This window comes from Colobus angolensis, unplaced genomic scaffold (assembly GCF_000951035.1).
Source record: "Colobus angolensis palliatus isolate OR3802 unplaced genomic scaffold, Cang.pa_1.0 Scaffold175, whole genome shotgun sequence".
Taxonomy (NCBI): domain Eukaryota; kingdom Metazoa; phylum Chordata; class Mammalia; order Primates; family Cercopithecidae; genus Colobus; species Colobus angolensis.
This window is the reverse complement of record NW_012114877.1, coordinates 4,227,796-4,250,327: the sequence shown is the minus strand read 5'-3', so window position 1 is coordinate 4,250,327 and position 22,532 is coordinate 4,227,796. Positions and strand designations below refer to the sequence as shown.

General features: G+C 36.7%; 1 protein-coding gene across 4 annotated transcripts in view; it reads right to left on the bottom strand.

Annotated features, from left to right (window-relative positions):
• Window positions 1-22,532, bottom strand: part of TAX1BP1 (Tax1 (human T-cell leukemia virus type I) binding protein 1) — a 103,470-nt gene that overhangs the window by 10,267 nt on the left and 70,671 nt on the right. For 3 of the 4 annotated variants that reach the window (XM_011938604.1, XM_011938605.1, XM_011938606.1), the window contains 2 exons: window positions 9,280-9,325; window positions 8,635-8,783 (listed from right to left, as the gene is read on the bottom strand). In XM_011938604.1, the coding sequence (XP_011793994.1) occupies window positions 8,635-8,783; window positions 9,280-9,325 (195 nt within the window). Of the gene's footprint in view, window positions 1-8,634; window positions 8,784-9,153; window positions 9,326-22,532 lie in introns of all 4 variants that reach the window. The other variant, XM_011938603.1, reaches the window with a different exon arrangement.

Here is a 22,532-nt window from a genome sequence, read left to right as displayed (position 1 = left end):
TTCTGCCTCAGCCTCTTGAGTAGCTGGGACTACAGACGCGTGCCGCCACTCCCGGCTAGTTTTTTTTTTGTATTTTTTTAGTAGAGACGGGGTTTAGCCAGGATGGTCTCAATCTCCTGACCTCGTGATCCGCCCGTCTTGGCCTCCCAAAGTGCTGGGATTACAGGCTTGAGCCACTGCGCCCAGCCGAGAATACATTTATTCTATTTTACTCAACAAGCCTGGTTAGTTTCAGAGCCATAGTAGATTAAAAATACTTTAATTGGGAAATGAAGCTATTATAAGCAGGCTGACTGGCAGTTAAAAAAAAAAAAAGCTATTGGGAAAAAGAGAAAAGCAAGACAAGAACTCGAAATATCCGATGTTAGGCATTTCACTATTGGTAACAGATCACACAGCCTTACTATGTATCTTAAAGGAATATGAAACCATGTAACATTGATTTTTTAAATAAACCTTAATCATCAAGGTTATATTAAATGAAAGCCAGAGAATCATGTATTCTGTTTTAGAAATATTTCTACCTCAAATTATTAAATTATCAGTTTCAGCACTGAAACTTACAAACCCAAAGGGTTTATCAGCACATTTTAAAATATCACCACCTAGTATTTTAGCTAAACTACTAAAATAATCTTCTAAGCAAATTTTATTGAGAATACGGTACTGAAATGTATTTATGAACAATTCCAAATTTTAAGAAAACTTTTCAGAAAACTTTTATTAATATTACTTTAATCCATTTAAAGATCTAAACGCCCTATTATGTTCATCTACCTTTACACCCATCAGCACAATACTCTTTCCATTACAAACTGGTTTTTAAGCAAAGGAAACAAGCTACGATAAACTGACGCTCAATTTGAAACCCAAAAACTTCTCATTATCTGCTCAGGATATACTCTGTACAAAAACATTCTTGTTTTCTTATTAAAAGCATGTGACCACTTTGGACATTTAATAGTAATTTTTTTTTTCTTTTGAGACAAGGTCTTGCTCTGTCACCCAGACTGGAGTGCAGTGGCACAGTCATGGATCACTGTAACCATGACCTCCTGGACTCCAGCAATCCTTCCATCTCAGCCTCCCAGGTAGCTAGGACTACCGGAGTGTACCACCACACTCGGCATTTTTTTTTAAGAGACAGGATCTCACTATGTTAACCAGGCTGGTTTCAAACTCCTGGGCTCAAGCAATCCTCCCACCTTGGCCTGCCAAAAAGTGATGAGATTACAGGCATGAGTCACCTGCCTGGCCTGATGTAAAGGGGGTTATAACCTGTTGGAAAATAAACTAGGGTTAGATCACACTAACTTCAAAATACAATCATGATCATACATGGTAGTTCCTCAAAAAATTAAAAATAAAATTACCATATTAGATCACACTAACTTCAAAATACAATCACGATCATACATGGTAGTTCCTCAAAAAATTAAAAATAAAATTACCATATTATCCAGCAATTCTACATCAGGGTATATGCCCAAAAGAACTAAAAGCAAGGACTTGAACAGATATGTTCAATCACGAACCCATGTTCACAGCAGCGTTATTCACAATAGTCAAAAGGTACAAACAACCCAAATTTCTATTGATACATGCACAGATAAACAAAACGTGGCATATATCCATAGGGTGGAATATTATTTACCCTTATTCAAAAGGAATGAAATTCTGATACACATTTGCAACATGGATAAACCTTGAAGACATTATGCTAAGTGAAATAAGCCATTCGCAAAAAGACAAATACTGTATGATTCCACTTACATAAAGTACCCAGAGTAGTCAAATTCAAATTACTGGTGGTTTTCAGGGGCTGGAGGAAGAGGGAATGGGAATTGTTGTTTAATGGGTAAGGAGTTCAGTTTTGCAAGATGAAGAGTTTCCAGAGACTGGCTGCACAGCAGTAAAGTTAACATTACAGAACTATATGCTTAAAAATGGCTAAGACGGCAAATTTTATTTTATTTATTTTTTTTTTTTGAGGCGGAGTCTCGCTCTGTCGCCTGGACTGGAATGCAGTGGCTGGATGTCAGCTCACTGCAAGCTCCGCCTCCCGGGTTTACACCATTCTCCTGCCTCAGCCTCCTGAGTAGCTGGGACTACAGGCACCCGCCACCTCGCCTGGCTAGTTTTTTTTTTGTATTTTTAGTAGAGACGGGGTTTCACTGTGTTAGCCAGGATGGTCTCGATCTCCTGACCTCGTGATCCGCCCGTCTCAGCCTCCCAAAGTGCTGGGATTACAGGCTTGAGCCACCGCGCCCGGCTGCAAATTTTATATTTATTCTACCACAATAAAAAAAAATGCCATCTATCATGATCAAGTTATGGGAATACATACTCAGGGGTTAATGACTGAGTTACATCATCTGTGTTATTAGTATCCAGACTGTGGGACTCTATCTACTCAGCATTTCCCAAACCGTGTTGTAATTCTACCTCTGCTAGGAACTGTTAATTGAAATACTTAGTTATTCAGGAATTAGTAATGAATATCAAGGAAGAAAGTTTCACCACTTAACAAAACTCTTACTAAGTTGGTAATTATTACTTTAGTTCAAGAGCATTCACACTTTAAGAAATTTATATATTTGCTAAGACCAAAATCAATACATAAGGGAAAAGAGAGTACCCAATGACTCTGGGTAACTTTTATTTAAAATTTTTATTTAAAACTTTTATTTAAACTGCCCCTCAAACCTTTGTATTACTATACAGTATTAGTATTCCCCCTCTTCTTATGAGATGTTATTATTTATGCTTTGCCAGACATTAATTTCTAGTAATAAATCAATGAAGAAATAACACTGACCTGTATAATTTATCTAATTTAAAAGTATTTAAAATCAGAAAGAAAATAATTTTGCAAATCTCTATTAGTTTTCAAGTTTTACTTTGCTCCATATTCAAAAATTTAAAATAATTTTGCAAAGCTCTATTAGTTTTCAAAAGTTTTACTTTGCTCCATATTCAAAAATTAACTGAAAATAGACCAAAAACCAAATATAAGAGCTAACACTATAAAGCCCTTATAAGAAAACACAGGAGTAAATTTAAAACCTTGGAGAGACAATGGTTTCTTAGGTATAACAGAAAAGTATAAGCAACAAAATAAACATAAACTCAGCTTCACTAAAACTAAAAAGTTTTGTGCTGCAAACAGCACCATCATAAAAGTGAAGACAACCCACAGAATGGGAGACATATTTGCAAACCATATTCTCTAATAAGGGGCCCAATTTGAAAACGGCAGAAGGATTTGAACAGATATTCTTCCAAAGAGGATATACAAATGGCCAGCAAGCACATGAAAGATGCTTAACATCATTAACCACCAGGAAAATGCAAATCAAAATCACGACGATGAACCATTTCACAAAGACAGTAACAAGTGCGGCTGAGGACGTGGAGTAACTGGAACCCTCATACACTACTGACGGGAATGTAGAGTCATGCAGCTACTGCGGAAAACAATCGGGCAGTTTTTCAAAAGGTTTAGATAAACCTAAGTGTTACCACATGACCCAGCAGTTCCACTCCTAGGATTTCTACTCCAGCAATTACTAGTGGAACTGACCTAGTAATTCCACTTTCCCCAAAGAAGTGAAAAGTTATGCAAACAAAAGCACGTATGCCATAGCCAAAAGGTGAAATAACCCAAATGTCTAGCAGATGAATGGGTAAAGAAAATGTGGGACAGGTTGAGTCTCCCTTATCCAAAATGCTTGGGACCAGAAGTGTTTCAGATTTCAGACTTTCTCAGATTTTGTAATATGTCACTATGCTTGCCAGCTGAGCATCCCAAATTTGAAAATCCAAAACGCTCCAGTAAGCATTTCCTTTGAGTATCATGTCAACACTCAGTTTCGGGTTTTGGATGCTCAATCTATACATCCAAACCAACAAACAAGAATAAAACCCATTCCTCATGTTGAACATGGATGCATGCTAAAACATGGGTAACTCTGAAAACATACTAAGTGAAACAAACCAGTCACAAAAGATAACGATTTTATGATTTGACTTACATGACTGTGCAAAACAGACAAATCTGTAGAGAAACAAAGCGGACTGAGGGTTTCCTGGGCTGGTGGGAATAAATGGGAAGAGGTTAACTGCTACAAGGTATAGGGTTTCTTTTGGTAGTGAGGAAAATGTTCTAAAATTGAATATGGTGATGGTTACACAACTCTGTGAATATATTAAAAACCACTAAATTGTATACTTTAAATGGCTAATTATACAATATGTAAATTATATCTCAATAAAGCTATCACAAAAAATTAACTACTTTCCTTTTTTTTTGAGACAGAGTCTTGCTCTGTTGTCCAGGCTGGAGTGTAGTGGCACAATCTTGGCTCACTCCAAACTCTGTCTCTCAGATACAAACAATTCTCATGCCTCAGCCTCCCAAGCAGCTGGGATTACTGGTATATGCCACCATGCCCAGCTAAATTTTTTTTGTATTTTTAGTAGAGATGGGGTTTTGCCATGTGGCCAGGCTGGTCTCAAACTCCTGGCCTCAAGTGATCTGCCTGCCTAGACCTCCCAAAGTGCTGGGATTACAGGCGTGAGCCACCATGCCCAGCCCAACAATTACTTTTCCAAGATGGCCTGAATTTTAAATAGTTTAATAGGCAAAAATGGAACAAACACATTTCTTTAAACTAAATTCATTAATAACATTTAATAAAGCCTCTACTATATAAAAGGTATTATACTAATATGGTATAGAAAAGGGAATATTCAGCATTAAGAGATGCCAACCAGCTATACATTATCTGTTGGAAATAACTGTGTATAAAAAATTTTAAATGGAACAGCAAAGATTCATTTAATCCTTTTGATGACATATTCAATTACAGGCTGAATATCTTTAATCCAAAAATCTGAAGAGCAAAATGCTCCAAAATCTAAAACTTTTTAAGCACTGAGATGACACTTAAAGGAAATGCTCACTGAAGCACTGTGGACTTTGGATTTTCAGATTAGAAGTGCTCAACTGATAAATATAATGCAAATATTCCAAAATCTGAAAAAATCTGAAATTTGAAATATTTCTGGTCCCAAGCATTTTGGATAAGGGATAGTGAACCTATATCTATTTTTTATTTGTTGCTTATGCTGTTGGTGTCACATCTAAGAAACTACTGCCTAATCCAAGTTATAAAGATTTATCTATATGTTTTGAGTTTTGTAGTTTAGCTCTTACATTTAAAATCCAATTTTGAGTTAATTTCTGCACAGGATGTGAGTCAAGGGTCTAATTTCACTCTTTCATCGAACTGGATATACAGTTTTCCCAGTACCATTTGTTGAAAACACTATTCTTTTCCTCTTGAACTGTCTTGGCACTCTTGATAAAGATGAAATTGACTGTAACCACACACTATTTTTGCAAACAGAAAACACATTAAAATTAAATTTAAAACGTAAGATAATACACGAAAAATGGCAAGTTTGAAAAAGGCAAAAACTCAAACAGTGCATCATATAAATGGGAAACAGGCCTTGACTCTCTCAAGCACGAGTTCTCAATCATTTTGGAGTCACAGACCCTTCTGAGAATAAAAGCTACAACTCACCAGAAAAAAGAAAAAACTGTCTATCAACAAAAAATGTCTTCAGTTTAGGGGTTCACAGAGAAGGGCTCATATGGAAAGCTTCAAATAAGCCACATATTAATAGAATGTGTGGACTTTCATCTTTAAGAGATAGAGGAAAAAGGAATGAAAGTAGAAGAGAAACACTAAGAAATGCAAGAACACAACTAGAAAGTAAGATATGAATTAAGGGAAGAGAAAATAATCTGGCCTTGAACGATTGGGGTTAGGAAGTTTTAAAATAGCGTATCCCAAATGTTAAAAATCATATGATCGCCTAAAGATTTTGTTAAATGCCGTCTGATTCTCAGTAGGGCTGGAGTGGGGCAGGAGATTCTGCATTTCCAACATACTCCTAGGAGATACCACTACTGCTGGTCTACAAACCACTTTTTTGAGAAGCAACGATTTAGACCCATAGTTCCCAAAATGAGGTATGAAAGTACCTAGGGCACCACAGTAAATTCCGAGGACTACTGTGGGATAATTTAAATTTTCTAAAGATATTATAGATGCAGAAGTACATAGAAATACTCATTAGAGTTGGCCTCCAACATACAATGGCTAGACTTACAATTTTTGAACTTTAAGATGGCACAAAAGCAATACACATTCAGTACGTTCCTCCACTTATGATGGAGTTACGTTCCAATGAACCCACTGTAAGCTGAAAATATCCTTCAAGTCGAAAACACATATTCAACTTATGATGGGTTTATCAGGATGTAACACCATTGTAAGTTGAGGAGCATGTGGATTTGTCATACACCACGTGAACAACTACAATCGCTGGAGACGGCTCACAGATTCAACTTTGAATAGTGCTACCCATTCCTTTCAATGTCATCTTATCTTTGAGATGCTGGTTTTGCAGCTGCTGTAATATAAAGTAAGTGCCACATTGTGAAAATCAATGAGAAACAGGAAATGAAAGTGGCTTGTCCAATCTGATTCTAAGGCTTGAGGAGTTGTATAGTGGCCAATAGTCACACACATCCCATTAGTAACTACTTATTTAGGAATGAAATAAACACACTAATTTTCTTTCCATTTAGGTGTAGTTTTTTTTTTTTAATAGTCACTAAATTTGTTAGAAGACAAATACTTAACTGTCAGTAAGTCCTTACTTAACATCATAGAGCAATTCTTAAGAACTGCAACTTTAAACGAAAGGACTTACAGCAGGTTGAAAGAAATAACATCATTTCTTTTGTCGGTTCATTATAACGCTGATGAGGGAAAAAACTAGTTTTGTTATACATCATTTGGTTTAAAGTCACAATTTCCAGTAACTTACATATGACATTAAGTGAGGACTTACTGTATTTCTTTTGGCGTAGGGGTTACTGTGAAAAAAACATTACTGACATGCTAAGGGTGCCATGAACTAAGAAAGTAGGAAAACCTCTGGTTTAGTCCATTTGACAGGTAGCTAAGACCACAGCTTTTATAGCCAATCTCATGAGGTTCAATCCTGTCTCTACCTACAACAGCTATGTGATTTGGGGCAAGCTATTTAATCTGTCTCTCAGTCTCCTCCATTATAAAGTTGTGACAGGACTGCTATGAAGAACTGCTACGAAGAACCAATAAGTGACTCTATCTAAAGAGCTCAGCATTAATGGCAAAGAGGGGTATAGAAATGTTTGCTGCTGTCATAATTATGATGTTAAAGTTAGGTAAATGGGAGCCACAGAAGGTTTCTGATCTGACAATTGACCACAGTTTCTGGTGCAGGAGAGGAGACATGGCAGGTCTAGGCACCAGGGTAGGCTGAAGAGTAGGTAGGTCACCTCAACCCTGACTCAAAAGTGCTGGGGCCTGTGGCTATTAATCACTCCCAGGACAGAGAAACAGAAAAAAAGAACAGGTCAATTCAAATTTGCTTTCCATATTCTTACTAAACTTACTTACTAAAACACTTCATTTGCAAGTGATTTTTTATTGTTGTAATGACAATAATTTTTTTTAATTCTGAATACACATAAGAATTACTTTCTAATGTGAAAAATCTTCTGACTGCAAAATAAAGTTACTCGAGGTGTGCATATTAAAAGTCCTCCATCTCATTACCAAATCTAAGCATGTCAGCAAATGAGCACAAGACTCTAACACTGCTTCTCATGGGTTTGCAGGAGGGCAAAGCACACAGATCAGAAAGAACATTCTGCTAATTAAACTGAAGCAGATGACTACAGAAGAGAAAGTCTTGTCACATGTAACATCTGTGCCAAGAATGATCAGATTAAATATGCAAAATGTGAGGTAAAGGTGTGAAAAAGCAGTAAGATGATACTCTAGACCTTAAATAGGCTACAAAAGTTCTGACAGTTTTCCTAATTATTCCCAGTAATGGACATAAGAGGCCAAAAGGCAGGAGGGAGAAATACATTTTTCTCCATTATGGGTGTTGAGCACTAGGGCTAAAATCATGCCTGTCTGAACACTGATCAGTTTCTGCAAAGGTTAATAGCAATTAAATGCAGCAAACTAGATTAAATAAGAAACAGGTCATGATACCACTGTACATGCAAAGAGCACGATAAAGCATTTCTTTTAAATTCATCTTAATGCACAGGAAATCCAAAAAGAGCTTCTATGAAGAAAAGAAACTATTATCCAAAAAGAGCTGCTGTAAGGAAACATAATATTGTCATTAACACTTTGCTGCTTCAAGCCTGGTACATCTATAATCAAAAGAAGATAGTAAGTTACTTAGTGATGTTTAAGATTAAACTATCTCATAACTACAATATTCTGAGATTAGTCCCTAAACTTAATCTTTTACTTTAGTATATAACTCCTAAAGTATAAGTCTGAAGCATACTGGTAGTTTTTTTCTAATTTAAATACAAGCAGGTTTTTCCAAAAATCAAGTAGGCAATTGTGTGCAGGCACAAGTACACACTTTCCTTCCACACACACACATGCACAAAGATACATATATGCACACATACCCTTAACTCTCTATATAAGCTAAAAAATAAAAAAGGGACAGGCTCACACAATGAAAATTCAAAATTACTTTGCTATCCTCAGGGTCCTCTAAGCCATCAGGTCGACTAAGGTTTCGAGCAGGCTGGCTGCAGACAACATTGTCTTCCAGTCCCCAAGCAGAGACTCTCACAGGTGGCCTTTGTATTTCATCTGGGTAAAAAGCACCATCTGCTCCATCTGCAATAAAATTTTTGGAAGGGTACAGTGAAACCGGTTACTAAAATTAACATCTGTATGTATAGATATGATGAACAGTATATAAAGAACCACTTTGGTACATGAAAAAAAATAGATGTTTTTATTTTTAACCCAGGTGATTTTTTAAATTGTGAGCTATATGTAATAAGCAAATAAACTACTCATCTCATGGTGCATCACTTATAGATGAGGCCAGTTACAGTGTTAAATATTAAAACTGCTAATTATACAAATAAAATAATGTTTGTATTAGAGTAGACTATACCAGCAGTTTGCTAATCCATGAAAATATAAACCATAAAAAACTCTCCAGATGCAGCTAACCCCAAACCAAAAATACTGTAATAACCTCTTATTTCCTGAGATGCATAAGGATTACCATATTGCAGAACTGGTTGTGCATTTGATAGTGTGAGAACATAACCATTTTGCTCTGAGCATGTGTTGAGACATTGAGGACTCTGGAAATTCTGACCTTCCATTTTCCTTTCTGCTTGATTTTCTAGACTCCTTTTAAGTTCCTAAAATTAACAAAAACAAAGATGAATAAGCAAAGCAATAAAATATTTCATAAGTACAGCAGTATTAAACATTTAGTCAAAATGTAACAATAAAATTATTTCCTATTATGAAGTTGGAATGCAATTGGAAATACAGTTAGAAAAGCTGGCTCTCAACTTCTCATAAATGTATCCTCCACATATAACAAAATCAGAAAGCAGGATAAAGCCAATGTATTTTCAAATTTATTTGTGCCAAGAAAAGTATATCATTCTCACTGAGTTAATTTAGGGTAAACTGTGAATCTCTTACAACTTAGCTATGAATAAAAAGTCTTCTTTTTTTTTTTGAGACACAGTTTTGCCCAGGCTGGGGTGCAATGGTGCAATCTTGGCTCACTCCAACCTCTGCCTCCTGGGTTCAAGCGATTCTCCTGCCTCAGCCTCCTGAGTAGCTGGGATTACAGGTGCGCACCATCATGCCTGGCTAATTTTTGTATTTTCAGTAGAGACGGGGTTTCACCATGTTGGTCAGGCTGGTCTTGAACTCCTGACCTCGTGATCCACCCACTTCGGCCTCCCAAAGTGCTGGGATTACAGGCATGAGCCATCATGCCTGGCCAAAAAGTCTCCTTTAAAAAAGAAAAATGTGAATTCCATCATTTAAGATTTTTTTTTAATAAAAGTGTGTCCTGTATAAACTCTTTCAAAATACAAAGAAACATTTCCTAACTTGTTTTACAGAGCCAGTATTATTCTGATACCAAAAACAAGGATTTCACAAAAAAAAACTAGAGACCTTATCCCTCATAAATATTGATGCAAAAGCTTAGCTTATAGCAAGTCAAACCCAATACTAAAAAATAAAACATGATCAAATGGGCTTTATCACAAAAAAAGCCACTTCAGCATCCAAAAACCAAATGCAGTTCAACATCCAAAAACCAATAAATGTAATTTACCTTTTAATAAAGGAGAAAAAGAAATATGATCATTTCAATTGATGCAGAAGAAATATTTTACAAAATCCAAGTCATTCATGATTTTTTTTAAATCTCAGAAACTAAAGAATAAAAAGGAACCTTTTTAACCTCGTAAAAGGCACCTAAAAAAGACCTACTGTGACCCTTAATGGTGAAAAACTAAATGATTCTACTGAAGATCATAATGAGATCCAATAATAATAAGGCAATGATGTCTGCTCTCAACACTTCCATTCAAAATAGCCAGTGGATCAACGCAAAATTAAGGTAGATTGGAAAGGAAGAAGTAAAACAATCTTTATTCACAATGGTATGAGGATGAATATGAAATATCCCAAAAAATCTATAAAAACTAGGAAAATGGCCGGGCACAGTGGCTCATGCCTGTAATCCCAGCACCCTGGGAGCCCGAGGCAGGTGGATCACAAGGTTAGGAGATCGAGACCATCCTGGCTAACACGGTAAAATCCCGTCTCTACTAAAAATACAAAAAAATTAGCCAACCGTGGTGGCACACATCTGTAGTCCCAGCTACTCAGGAGGCTGAGGCAGGAAGAATTGCTCGAACCTGGGAGGTAGAGGTTACAGTGAGCCGAGATCGTGCCATTGCACTCCAGCCTGGGTGACAGAGTGAGACTCCACCTCAAAAAAAAACTAGGAGTTTTTTTTGTAAAATGAGCGTAAATAATTTAGTCAGGTTGCAGTATACAAGATCAATATGTAAAATCAATTGTATTTCTACATACAACAAATAATTGGAAAATGATATTTTTAGTAATTCTAGAGTAAAATCAATAGATAAAATGTTTAGTAATAAATATACAAAAGATGTGCAAAGCCTATACACTAAACAAAATAATGCATTAAAAAGAGCATAAACAAATGGAGACATATAACATGTTCATGGACTACAAAACTTAGTATTTTTACACTATTAATTCCCCCCAAATTAACTATAGTTACAATGCAATATCTATAAAATCCCAGTAGGCTTTTGTACACATTGACAAAATAATTCTAAAATGTACACAGAAATACAAAGGTCCTGTAATAGCCCATATGTAAACAGCAGAACAGGCTGGATATGGTGGCTTATGCTTGTAACTCCAGGGCTACTAAGAAATAGGAGATATATTTAGAACAAGACAGGCATTCAAAAGATATCCTTCATCTCTTGCCATGACTAAAAACCCCAGAGATGCTACTGTAGTCATTCAAGACTGGCAATGTGACTACAGAAAAAAAAGAAAGGTTAAATCCAAGAAACATTTCAAACATGATTCAAAAGAAAGAAAAAAAAAAAGGGCCAGGTGCGGTGGCTCATGCCTGTAATCCTAGCACTTTAGGAGGCCGAGGTGGGTGGATCATGAGGTGTTATTTCTTTCAACCTGCTGTAAGTCCTTTCACTTAAAGTTGCAGTTTCTAACAACTGCCCTATGATGTTAAGTAAGGACTTACTGACTGTTAAGTATTTATCTTCTAACAAATTTAGTGACCATTAAAAAAAAAAAAAAAAACTACACATGAATTGAAAAAAAAGTACTGTGTTTATTTCATTCCTAAATAAGTAGTTATTAATGGGATGTGTGTGACTATTGGCCACTGTACAATCCCTCAGGCCTTAGAATCAGATTGGACAAGCCACCTTCATTTCCCGTTTCTCAATGATTTTCACAATGTGGCACTTGGGAGGCCGAAGCAGGAGGATTGCCTGTTTGAGACAAGCCTGGACAACACAGTGAGACCCTATCTCAATAAAACATTTTAAAATGGCCAGGCACAGTGGCTCATGCCTGTAATCCCAGCACTTGGGTGGCTGTGGGTGGATCACTTGAGCCCACCCTGGGCAACATGGCAAAACCCTTACTCTACGTGAAATACAAAAATTAGCTTGGTGTGATGGCATGTGCCTATAGTCCGAGCTACTCAGAAACCTTAGGTGGGAGGATCACCTGAGTCTGAGAGGTCAAGGCTGCAGTGAGCCATGATGGCACCACTGCACTACAGCCTGGGTGACAGAGTAAGACCCTGTCTCAGGGAAAAAAAAGAAAAGAAAACAAGAAAAACATTAGCCAGGTACAGTGGCACATGCCTGTAGTCCAGCTATTTCAGAGGCTGAGGTAGGAGGATCACTTGAGCTCAAGAGGTCGAGGCTGCAGTGAACCATGATCAAGCCACTCACTTCAGCCTGGAAGACAGGGTGAGACACCGTCTTTAAGGGGGAAAAAAAAAAGAAAAGGGAGAACAAAGTTGGGGGACTTATGCAACCTGATTTCAAGATGTATTATAAAGCTACAGTAAACAAGACAGTAGAGTATTGGCATAAGAAAATAGATAAGGAGTTGGCAATCTTTTTCTGCAAAGGGCCAAACAGTAGATATTTTCACCTTTGTGGGCCACACAGTCTCTGTTGCAACTACTGAAATCTGTCTCTGCAGTTGCAGTCATAGATGATACCTATACGAATGGGCATGGCCATGTGCTAATAAAGTTTTATTTATATAAAGCCAGATTTAGCACATAGGCCTTAGTTTTCTGACCCTTGGTAAAAATCAATAAAATAGAAGATAGATTCTGAAAGGAGACCCATACTTATAGAGTATTTTCAACATTTAAAATACCTCAAGATGTAGAGGAAATTCTATGGAGGAAAAGGATGGTCTTTTCAACATGATGTTTAAAAACTGGGTATTTATAAACAAAATAAACTTTGACTACATATCATATCATATAAAAATAAATAGATCAAAAATCTAAAGTAAGAGAGCTAAAACTACAAACCTTTTGGAAGAAAAAAATAGAATACCTTCATAACTTTGATTTAGGCAAAAATTTAAGATAGGACGAACAGCATCAATCATTAAGACAAATACTGATAAATTGGACTACCTCAAAATTCAGGGCTTTTGCTCTTCAAAAGATAATGTTGTAAAAAAAAGAAAAAACAAACCACAGACTGGAAGAAAACAACATCAAAATATCTGACAAAGGAATTATATCTGGGATATATAAAGAACTGTCACAACCAAAGATGACAGACAGCGCAATAAAAAAAAATAGATTTGAACAGAAACTTCACAAAGGAGTATGTACAAATGGCCTGTAAGCACATGAAAAGATGCTCAGCATCACTAGTTATCAGGGAAATTAAAACTAAAATCCACAACGAGGTAACACTAATACACCCAGTAGGATGACTAAAATTAAAGACTGACAAAAATACCAAGTGCTGGTGAGGATATGGAGCAGCTGGAATGCTCATACACTGCCAGTGGGAATACAAAATGGTACAGCCACTTTGGAAAACAATTCGGCTGTTTCATTAAAAACATACACTTACCATATAAGCCCGCAATTCCACTCCTAGGTATCTACCCAAGAAAAACGAAAACATATGTCCACAAAAAGACTTGTGTAAGAAATGTTCATAGCAGTATTACTTGTAATAGCAAAATATCAGAAATAATTTAAATGTCCATCAGTTGGTAAGAGGATTAATGTCTATCAACTAATGAATGGATAAATTCTGTATTATTGCAATTACATGAAATGCTAGAAGCCATAAAACAACAGCGACAGAAAGTAGACCAGAGGTTTTCTAGGACGGGGGGTAGCGGGAGGGGATGACTGCAAATGAGCAAGACGGTACTTCGTGCAGTAATGGAAATGTTACACTGCTTGGGTGAAATGGTAGTTACAGAACTACATGCATTTGCCAAAAGTCATCAAACTGCATTTAAATGAACAGATTCTATTACATGTAAACTGCACCTTAACAGAGCTGTTAAAAAAAAAAAAAAAAAAAAAAGTCAACCAGAGGCTTTATTAACAAAGGATATAAGAATGAAAAATTTAGTCTGGAAAGTTTAGCTGGTTTTGCTGCTTTTCATTTCTTGGGGGTAGAGATGAGACTCTAAGTTAACACATTTTTACCTATATAAATGATCCAAAAAATGGACTAAGTAATCTTAAAATGAAAGTCATCACCAAGAGCAAAACTGGCAAACATTAAGAAAAATGCAAGTCAACTTAGGTTTGGTAAGAGATGGAGGAATTAAACGTTCTTTCTAAGCAAGTCCATTCATAAATACATGTCCATGTATCAACTCTGCCAGGTAGTGTGTAAAACTGTGAGGTTAAGATGGCATTCCTGCCTTTCAATCACTCATGATTTTACTGTAAAAATAAGACTTGTGGCCGGGCGTGGTGGCTCAAGCCTGTAATCCCAGCACTTTGGGAGGCCGAGACGGGCGGATCTCACGAGGTCAGGAGATCGAGACCATTCTGGCGAACACGGTGAAACCCCGTCTCTACTAAAAAAAACAAAAAATTAGCCAGATGTCGTGGCGGGCGCCTGTAGTCCCAGCTACTCGGGAGGCTGAGGCAGGAGAATGGCGTAAACCCGGGAGCTTGCAGTGAGCTGAGATCCGGCCACCGCACTCCAGCCTGGGCGGCAGAGCAAGACTCCGTCTCAAAAAAAAAAAAAAAAAGACTTGTGAAATTTTAAGCAAAAAAAGAAAATACTCATTCAAGATACCTAGCACACCATCAATTACATAACAGGTAGCATACTAGGAACTAGAGATACAAAGATTAACTGGAAATGGATTTTGCCTGCAAGGAATTCAGTCTAATAAAAGGTACAACTCTAGATAAATAATTAACTAATTGTGATAAGTGGACTAGTATAGAGATGAAGGTAAAATGCAATGTATCAAAATGGAAACACTGTATACTAGGAAGAGACTATAGAGAAGAGCCATTTGAGATGGATCCTCAGGAATTTTCACCAAGCAGATGAAAAGCATTATAGACATAAAGTAAATAAAAGGATACAGAAGATATGAGAAAGAATAACATATTTCAGGCTTGGTAAACAAATAGTATGACTAGAGCAAAGGATACATATTAAGAGTAACAGGAGCCAGGAATGGTGGCTTACACCTATATTCCCAGCACTTTGGGAGGGAAGATCACCTGAGCCCAGGAGTTGGAGAGCAACAGAGCAAGGCAAGACCCTGTCTCAGGTAGGAGATATAGCTGAAAAGACAAGTTGGAGGTCAGATGTGTCAAATCTGTCATACAATTTACTATAATGGACCTGCAGGTTTTTGAACAATAACAACAGGTAAAAATGGTCCTTGGTAAGGTTAATCTAGCAAAACAATAATGGGCATACGCAAACAAGAAGCAAATTAGTAGGAAGGCAGCACAGCATGGTAGACTGGAATCAGGCTAACCTAGATTTGATCATCAGATCAGCACTAATAACCCTAAGGAATTTATCTTTTCTAAGCCTTACAGGGCTATTGAGAAATAGGAGATACATTTAGAACAAGACAGGCATTCAAAAGATATCCTTCATCTCTTGCCATGACTAAAAACCCCAGAGATGCTACTGTAGTCATTCAAGACTGACATGTGACTATAGAAAAAAAAGAAAGGTTCAATCCAAGAAATATTTCAAACACGATTCAAAAGAAATCGTGCAGTGGCTCACGCCTGTAATCCCAGCACTCTGGGAGGCTGATGCGGGCGGATCATGAGGTCAGGAGATCAAGACCATACTGGCTAACATGGTGAAACCTTGTCTCTACTAAAAATACAAAAACTTAGCCCGGCATGATGGCACACACCTGTAGTCCCAGCTACCCAGGAGGTTGAGGCAGGAGAATCGCTTGAACCCAGGAGGCAGAGATTGCAGTGAGCCAAGATCGTTCCACTGCACTCCAGTCTGGGTGATAGAGCAAGATTCTCCGTCTCAACAACAACAACAAAAAACAAAACCAAAAAGGCACAAAAGTAGTTAGAGATAATAAAATACTTCCAAATCTTCCATTTGTTTTGAATTACATTTGTTGTTGCCTTACGCAAAAAGAAGCAGAGTTTAAATTCTTCCGTAAGCAAATAACATACTACTGAAATACAGTCAAGGGTTTCATCAAAAGATTTATGCTGCATTGGTACAGTCAAGCAACTTTATAGAGAGTTCCAGCCTAATAGGGAGTTTAATCTAATATGCCTACTCTACCATCAAAGATACAATGAATCCCTTGCAAATAGGATTCAGGGTAAGAATAGGATTGGTGACAAGTAGCTTTGATTCCTCATGGGGGAGAGATAATGCATGAACATGGACAAGATAGTTAAGGTTAGGTTCTTTTGCAAATCAGAAGACTGAACTCTCCCCTCCAAAACATAATACCTGAACTTAGAGAAGGTTCTTAAACTTGCATTCATTCACAAAGCCCCTCAAAGGGTCCATGTTTAGAATTCAGGAGGTCCATGAACTTACATGGGCAAAAACATTGTATCTGTTCACTAACTTCTAACTAAAATTTAGGATTTTCTTCCATTAGGAATGTAGGCCAAAGAACACAATAATGGTTGTAGTGCCTGCAACTTGGCCACCTACAGAAATCAAATAGATTTGTTTCATATTACATTTGTTGTAGTCATCTCAAAATAGCCTTGATATTCATCACCACTTCAAAATCATGGTCATTATCAGACATGCTGCTAAATCTTCCATTTGTTTCGAATTACTTTTGTTGTAGCCATCTCAAAATAACCTTTCTATTCATCACCGCTTCAAAATTATAGTCATTATTAGACATGCTATTAAATCTTATTTAACATTTAAAAGAACACGCACATAGTCTACTATCACATATATCACAAATTTGTCTTAATATTTTGATAACCATAATAATGTGTTTCCTTTGTGATTCTACACATTTTGCGGTACTCATTCTAAATCATTTTCTGAAAATAGACTTCGTCAAAATATCAAAGGGTACTAGAGACAAAATTGGTCAAGAATCCCTGGGGGATCTCTCCTACTGACAAAGGCATGGAAAACATGAGTGTAGCTATCTTAACCGAGCAAAACAATATTAACTGCTGACTCATAATTTTCCTAAAAGAGAAAGCCACCACAGTTTAAGAAACAGATTTTGTCAGAAGTAGTCATCTCTTACTGTTCCAGCTCCCAGGAACAAGTCTGTTTAGCTGGTTGCCTTTGCCAGGGTGCCTAAATACTTTTTTTCTTCGGTACCCAAAATGGCTCACAGTGACCCCAGTTTTACAAATTATTTGACAAGTTAAGGATGTTTCTGATATTCCCAACTGGTAAACAGGAGAAATAATATATTCCTCTTCTCTGCCATTACGGGGATGCTCTGAGAATAAAGGAGCACGGAGAGTACACCATGGGACAACTAAATATGTAAATGTTACACTCTCCACCCCACCCGCCAAAAAATGAAACAAATGTTGAACTCTAGTTAGATGTGCTTTTCACAGTGTTATGGGTTAGCAATTCTGAAATTATTTTCTGTGTATTCAACACTTGAGTAAATATATCAAGGAAACTGAGACCAGGTTCCTAGTCTAATTAGAAAAGGAAGTTATATTATGGAAAGAGAGAAAACTAGAATTTATGCTGTAGTTTTAGACTACAATTGGAGGTATAAGTATTTACTCATGGGTGGTGTGTGTGTGTGTGTGTGTGTGTGTGTGTGTGTGTGTGTTGCGATTTTTTAATATAAAGAGAGGGGGTGAAACATATTTTCTAGCTGTCTGCTAAGGACTATGAATCAATGAGGGCACACCTACAGCCCAGATCTTGGTTTCTAAACTACATTCACCAGCAAATGGAACGGGGCTCCTTGGACAAAAGACTGATTCCAGGCTGGGGCAGGAAAATAACAAGATGAGCCTGGAACATCTTTCTGCACCAGAAAGTAATAAGTGCTCAAAGAATAATGAAAGACATAATAAAAAGCCACAGGAGCTAGTCTGCAGGGGCTCTTATTAGTTAAATCTGATACAAGCTGAGTATCAAAATGATTATAAAAATAGACTGTAACCCACTGAATAAAACAGGAATCCGTGAGTCTACAATGATAAAAATCAATGAATAAATAAACAAATTAGGGGGAAAGAAAAGATAGCTCTTTCTTACAGAAAAATTCTAATCAATATAGAAGGAATGATGGAGTTAGAAGATCATTAATAGATACTAAAATACCAGGTGAAAGTTTGATAAAGAATAAGATATTTACATGGTCTCAAAGTGTCTCCCTACAAATTACTTAATAATTACAAAGGGAAAATATTAATTTCACATCAGTAAAACCTGGTGGACAATACCTTAACCAAATAATGAAAGATCACCAGTATTGAGAAGGATATTTAAATTCTGTAGTATTCCTGGCAAAATTCATAACCTAAGTTTCATCATGATGAAATATTAAACCAAAATTAATATAATATTAAATAACTGGCCCATATTTTTCAAAAATGTCAAGGTTAAGAAAGGCTATAAAGTTGTTCCAGATAAAGGAAAACTAAACACATGACAACTAAATGCAATGTATGATCATGGATTAGATCAGGGAAGAAAAGACTATAAACAATAAACAAAGTACTAAGGATACGATTTTAGTATGTATTGCAGGTTAGATGATAATACTGTGTCAGTGTTAAACTTCCTAAATCTGTTAACTGTACCATGGCTGAAAGAACATCCTTGTACTGAGGATACAACATGCAGGGACTCTTATGTCTTCACCTCCAGTTACTGTCAAATGGTGGGGAAAGAATATATACGAGGGTTCACTATACTATTTTTTCAACTTGAGTTTGAAATTACATAAAAATTAAAAGCTACAAAAAGTTCAAGAGCCCCACATTCAAAAACAATAACCAGTTACAACATACAATGAAAGAGAAAATCCCATTTTCAAAAGGAAAAACAAAAATACTTAGGAATAAACTTTAAGAAGAATTCTTCCAAACCCATAGGAAGAAAATTACTTAAAATTCCTGAAAGACACAAAACAGATTTGAACGACACATCCCATATTGCCTATTCTTTATTAAAAAGTAGAAATATCACCAAGATGTTAGTTATCCCTAAGTTAATGTATATACTTAATGCAATATCAATAAAAATACCAAAAATCATTTCTAGAGCTAGAAAAGTTGGTATTAAAATTGATATGGAAAACTAACCCTTCAAGAGAAAAAAGCTAGAAAACACTGAAAACAAAGAGTTATGAGAAAGGACTAACCCAACCAAATATTAAAATAGACTACAAAGTTCTTACAATTAAAACATCATGGTACTACCATATGAGCAGACAGATCAATGGAACAGTACTCAAAGTACAGAAAGAGACCCAACTGCACATGGAAATCTATTATACAGTAAATTTAGTATCTCATATCACTGACATAAAACCGACATTTTGATAAATGGATTGAGATAACTAGACAGCAATTTAGAAGGAGATAAACTTAGATTCATTCCTTCTGTGATATCTAGGAATAAATTATAAATGGATAAGAAATTTTAATGTAAAAAAAAAAAAACTGAAACTGGCTGGGCATGGTGGCTCACACCTGTAATCCCAGCACTTTGGGAGGCTGAGGTAGGTGGATCACCTGAGATCAGGAGTTTGGGACCAGCCTGGCCAACATGGCAAAACCCCATCTCTAGTAAAAATACAAAAATTAGACAGGTGTGGTGGCGGGAGCCTGTAATCGCAGCTACTCAGGAGGCTGAGACAGGAGAATCGCTTGAACCCCAAGAGGCAGAGGTTGTAGTGAGCTGAGCTCACGCCACTGCACTGTTGCCTGGGCAACAGAGCAAGACTCCATCTCAAAAAAAAAAAAACTGAAACTATATCAGTATTAGAACAAAACACAAAACACAAGTGAACTCCTCTATAATCTGGGTGTAGGGAATGCTTTCTGTGGAAAATAAAAATTCAAATGCAACACATCAGTGGTTTTCAAAATTGAGCATAAATCAGAAACACTTGGAGGTTTTTTGTCAAACACATATTTTGGGGCACCATCTCCAGAGCTGCTGATTCAGCAGGGCCAGAACAGGGCCCAGGAATATGCATTTTGTTGTTGTTGTTGATACAGAGTCTCATTCTGTTGCCCAGGCTGGAGTGCAGTGGCATAATCTCAGCTCACTGCAGCCTCTGCCTCCGGATTCAAGCAATTCTCTTGCCTCAGCCTCCCAAGTAGCTGGGATTACAGGCGTGAGCCACCATGCCTGGCTAATTTTTGCATTTTTAATAGAGACGGGGTTTCACCATGTTGGCCAGGCTGGTCTCAAGTTCCCAACCTCGGGTGATCCAAAAGCCTCAGCCTCCCAAAGTGCTGAGATTACAGGCGTAAGCCACAGCACCCGGCAAAGAATATGGATTTCTAACAAGTTTCCAGATGGTGCTGACACTGCTGGTCAAGGCAGTACCACACTTTACACAAAAATAAAGAACATTTACATGTAAGCATAGTGAGCCTTGTCAAAAGTAAATAAACTGAGAGAAAATCCTTACTACGTATATATCACAGATAAAGGGCTAATATCTCTTAACAGGTGAAAAAATATATATATATATAACAAGGTAAGTAAAACAAACCAAACATCAGAGAATAATGAGCCAAAGAACTCACAAAAAAGATACGATGTTTAACCTCACTCATAATAGAGATGCAAATTAAAACTACACTAAGATACTATTCCTAATCGATCCCATATGCAAAAATTAGAAAACCTGATTACAATTTATATGGGAAACAGATCCACTTCTCATACATTGCTGGTGGAAACAAAAAATAATACAAACTCTATGAAAGGGGATTTGGCAATCTCTAACAAAACTACACATGCATTTACCCTTCAAACCAGCAATCACACTTCCAGCAATTTACCTTGAAGGTACCACCCCAACACCAGAAAACTGTATCTGCATAGAATCTTTCATTGCAGTATTATTTGTAAAATATTAGAAACTACCTAAATGGACAAATATAGGAGGTTGGTTGAATAAATCATGGTATGTACAATAGAGTACTACACACCTGTTTAAAAAAAGATGGAGGATTTCTACGAACTTCATATACGGAACAATTTTCAGAATATAGTAGCGTTGAGAAAAAACATACATAGGTTGACCATTCCCTGATAAAAAAAATCCAAAATCTGAAACGTTCCAAACTGAAACTTTCTGAGCAGACATGATGCCACAAGTAGAAAATTCCACGTGTGCCACACTGTTTTTTCACTGTTATTAATGGTACATAATTTTTGCTATTAAGTACTTATGTGTGAATAAGTGTAAGAAAATGATTGCTATCAGTAGCCTGAGGACCTCACTTGTAATTGGCCTCTAAAGTGGGAGCAGTCCTGTGGGACTGAGCCCTTAACCGGTGGGGTCTACGCTAACTCATGGTAGTTAGTATCAGAATTGAACTGAATTGTAGAATACCAGTTTTGGCATCAAAAAATTGTTACTGGAACAATACCACACAGACATACATAAACAAGGACAAAGGAAGGTTCTTTCTTATAGCAGAACGCCAAAGAACAAATGTGGAAAAAGTAATAATAGTTGAAAAATCAGAATTTCACAACTATCACAGTAACCCCATACAACCTTGAGGGCTAACTTGCACTTAGAATGGCTCTTTTATGATACATGATTTTGCAACATCGCTGGTCATTTGGAAAACTACTGGTTCACTGAGTTATGTGGATCTTCCAAATGCTGGCAAATTTTGCTATACAACAAAAAAAATACAGTCTAAATATTACACCCATCTCATTAGAAAAGTTTATAAACATTGGAAAGCATCAAGCTCACAGTGGAAGATAACAATGTCTTCAAAATTCTAGTTTTTGCTTAAAAGCTTAAATATTATCAATGGTGAAAAATATTATCAATTGTTTTTCCTTAAAATAACAGGATCATTTCATTTCACTTTGAGAAAATATCTGCCAAATACCCAAGTCTGAATATAGAAACTGTTCTTTAAAGTAAAAATGGTTTCCATGAAAAAAGAGACTAGTTCAACTCACAACTCAATCACACAAGCACTTTACCTTTATTAACCATCATACTTCATTAGGCGACAAAAGAACTTTAGGGGCACTTTCCGTTTAATCACACAGAACACTAAAAAGACATGTACCCAAGGGTCAAGCATCAATAAAATTAACACATTTTACTGTTTTAACATCTTCAGTACAACTGGCTTTTTTTTCTCTATTGTGAGCACACGGTGGTGATGAATACAATAACTACTAAAGCAGTTTGGTGCCACTGCCTTAATTCATAATAATACACAAGCAGTTTTCCACACTGCTTTCACACAGTGCAAATATAACAGCGGGGAGAAAATCAAATAATGTGGTAGTATTATTACGAAAACCATTTCTTTGC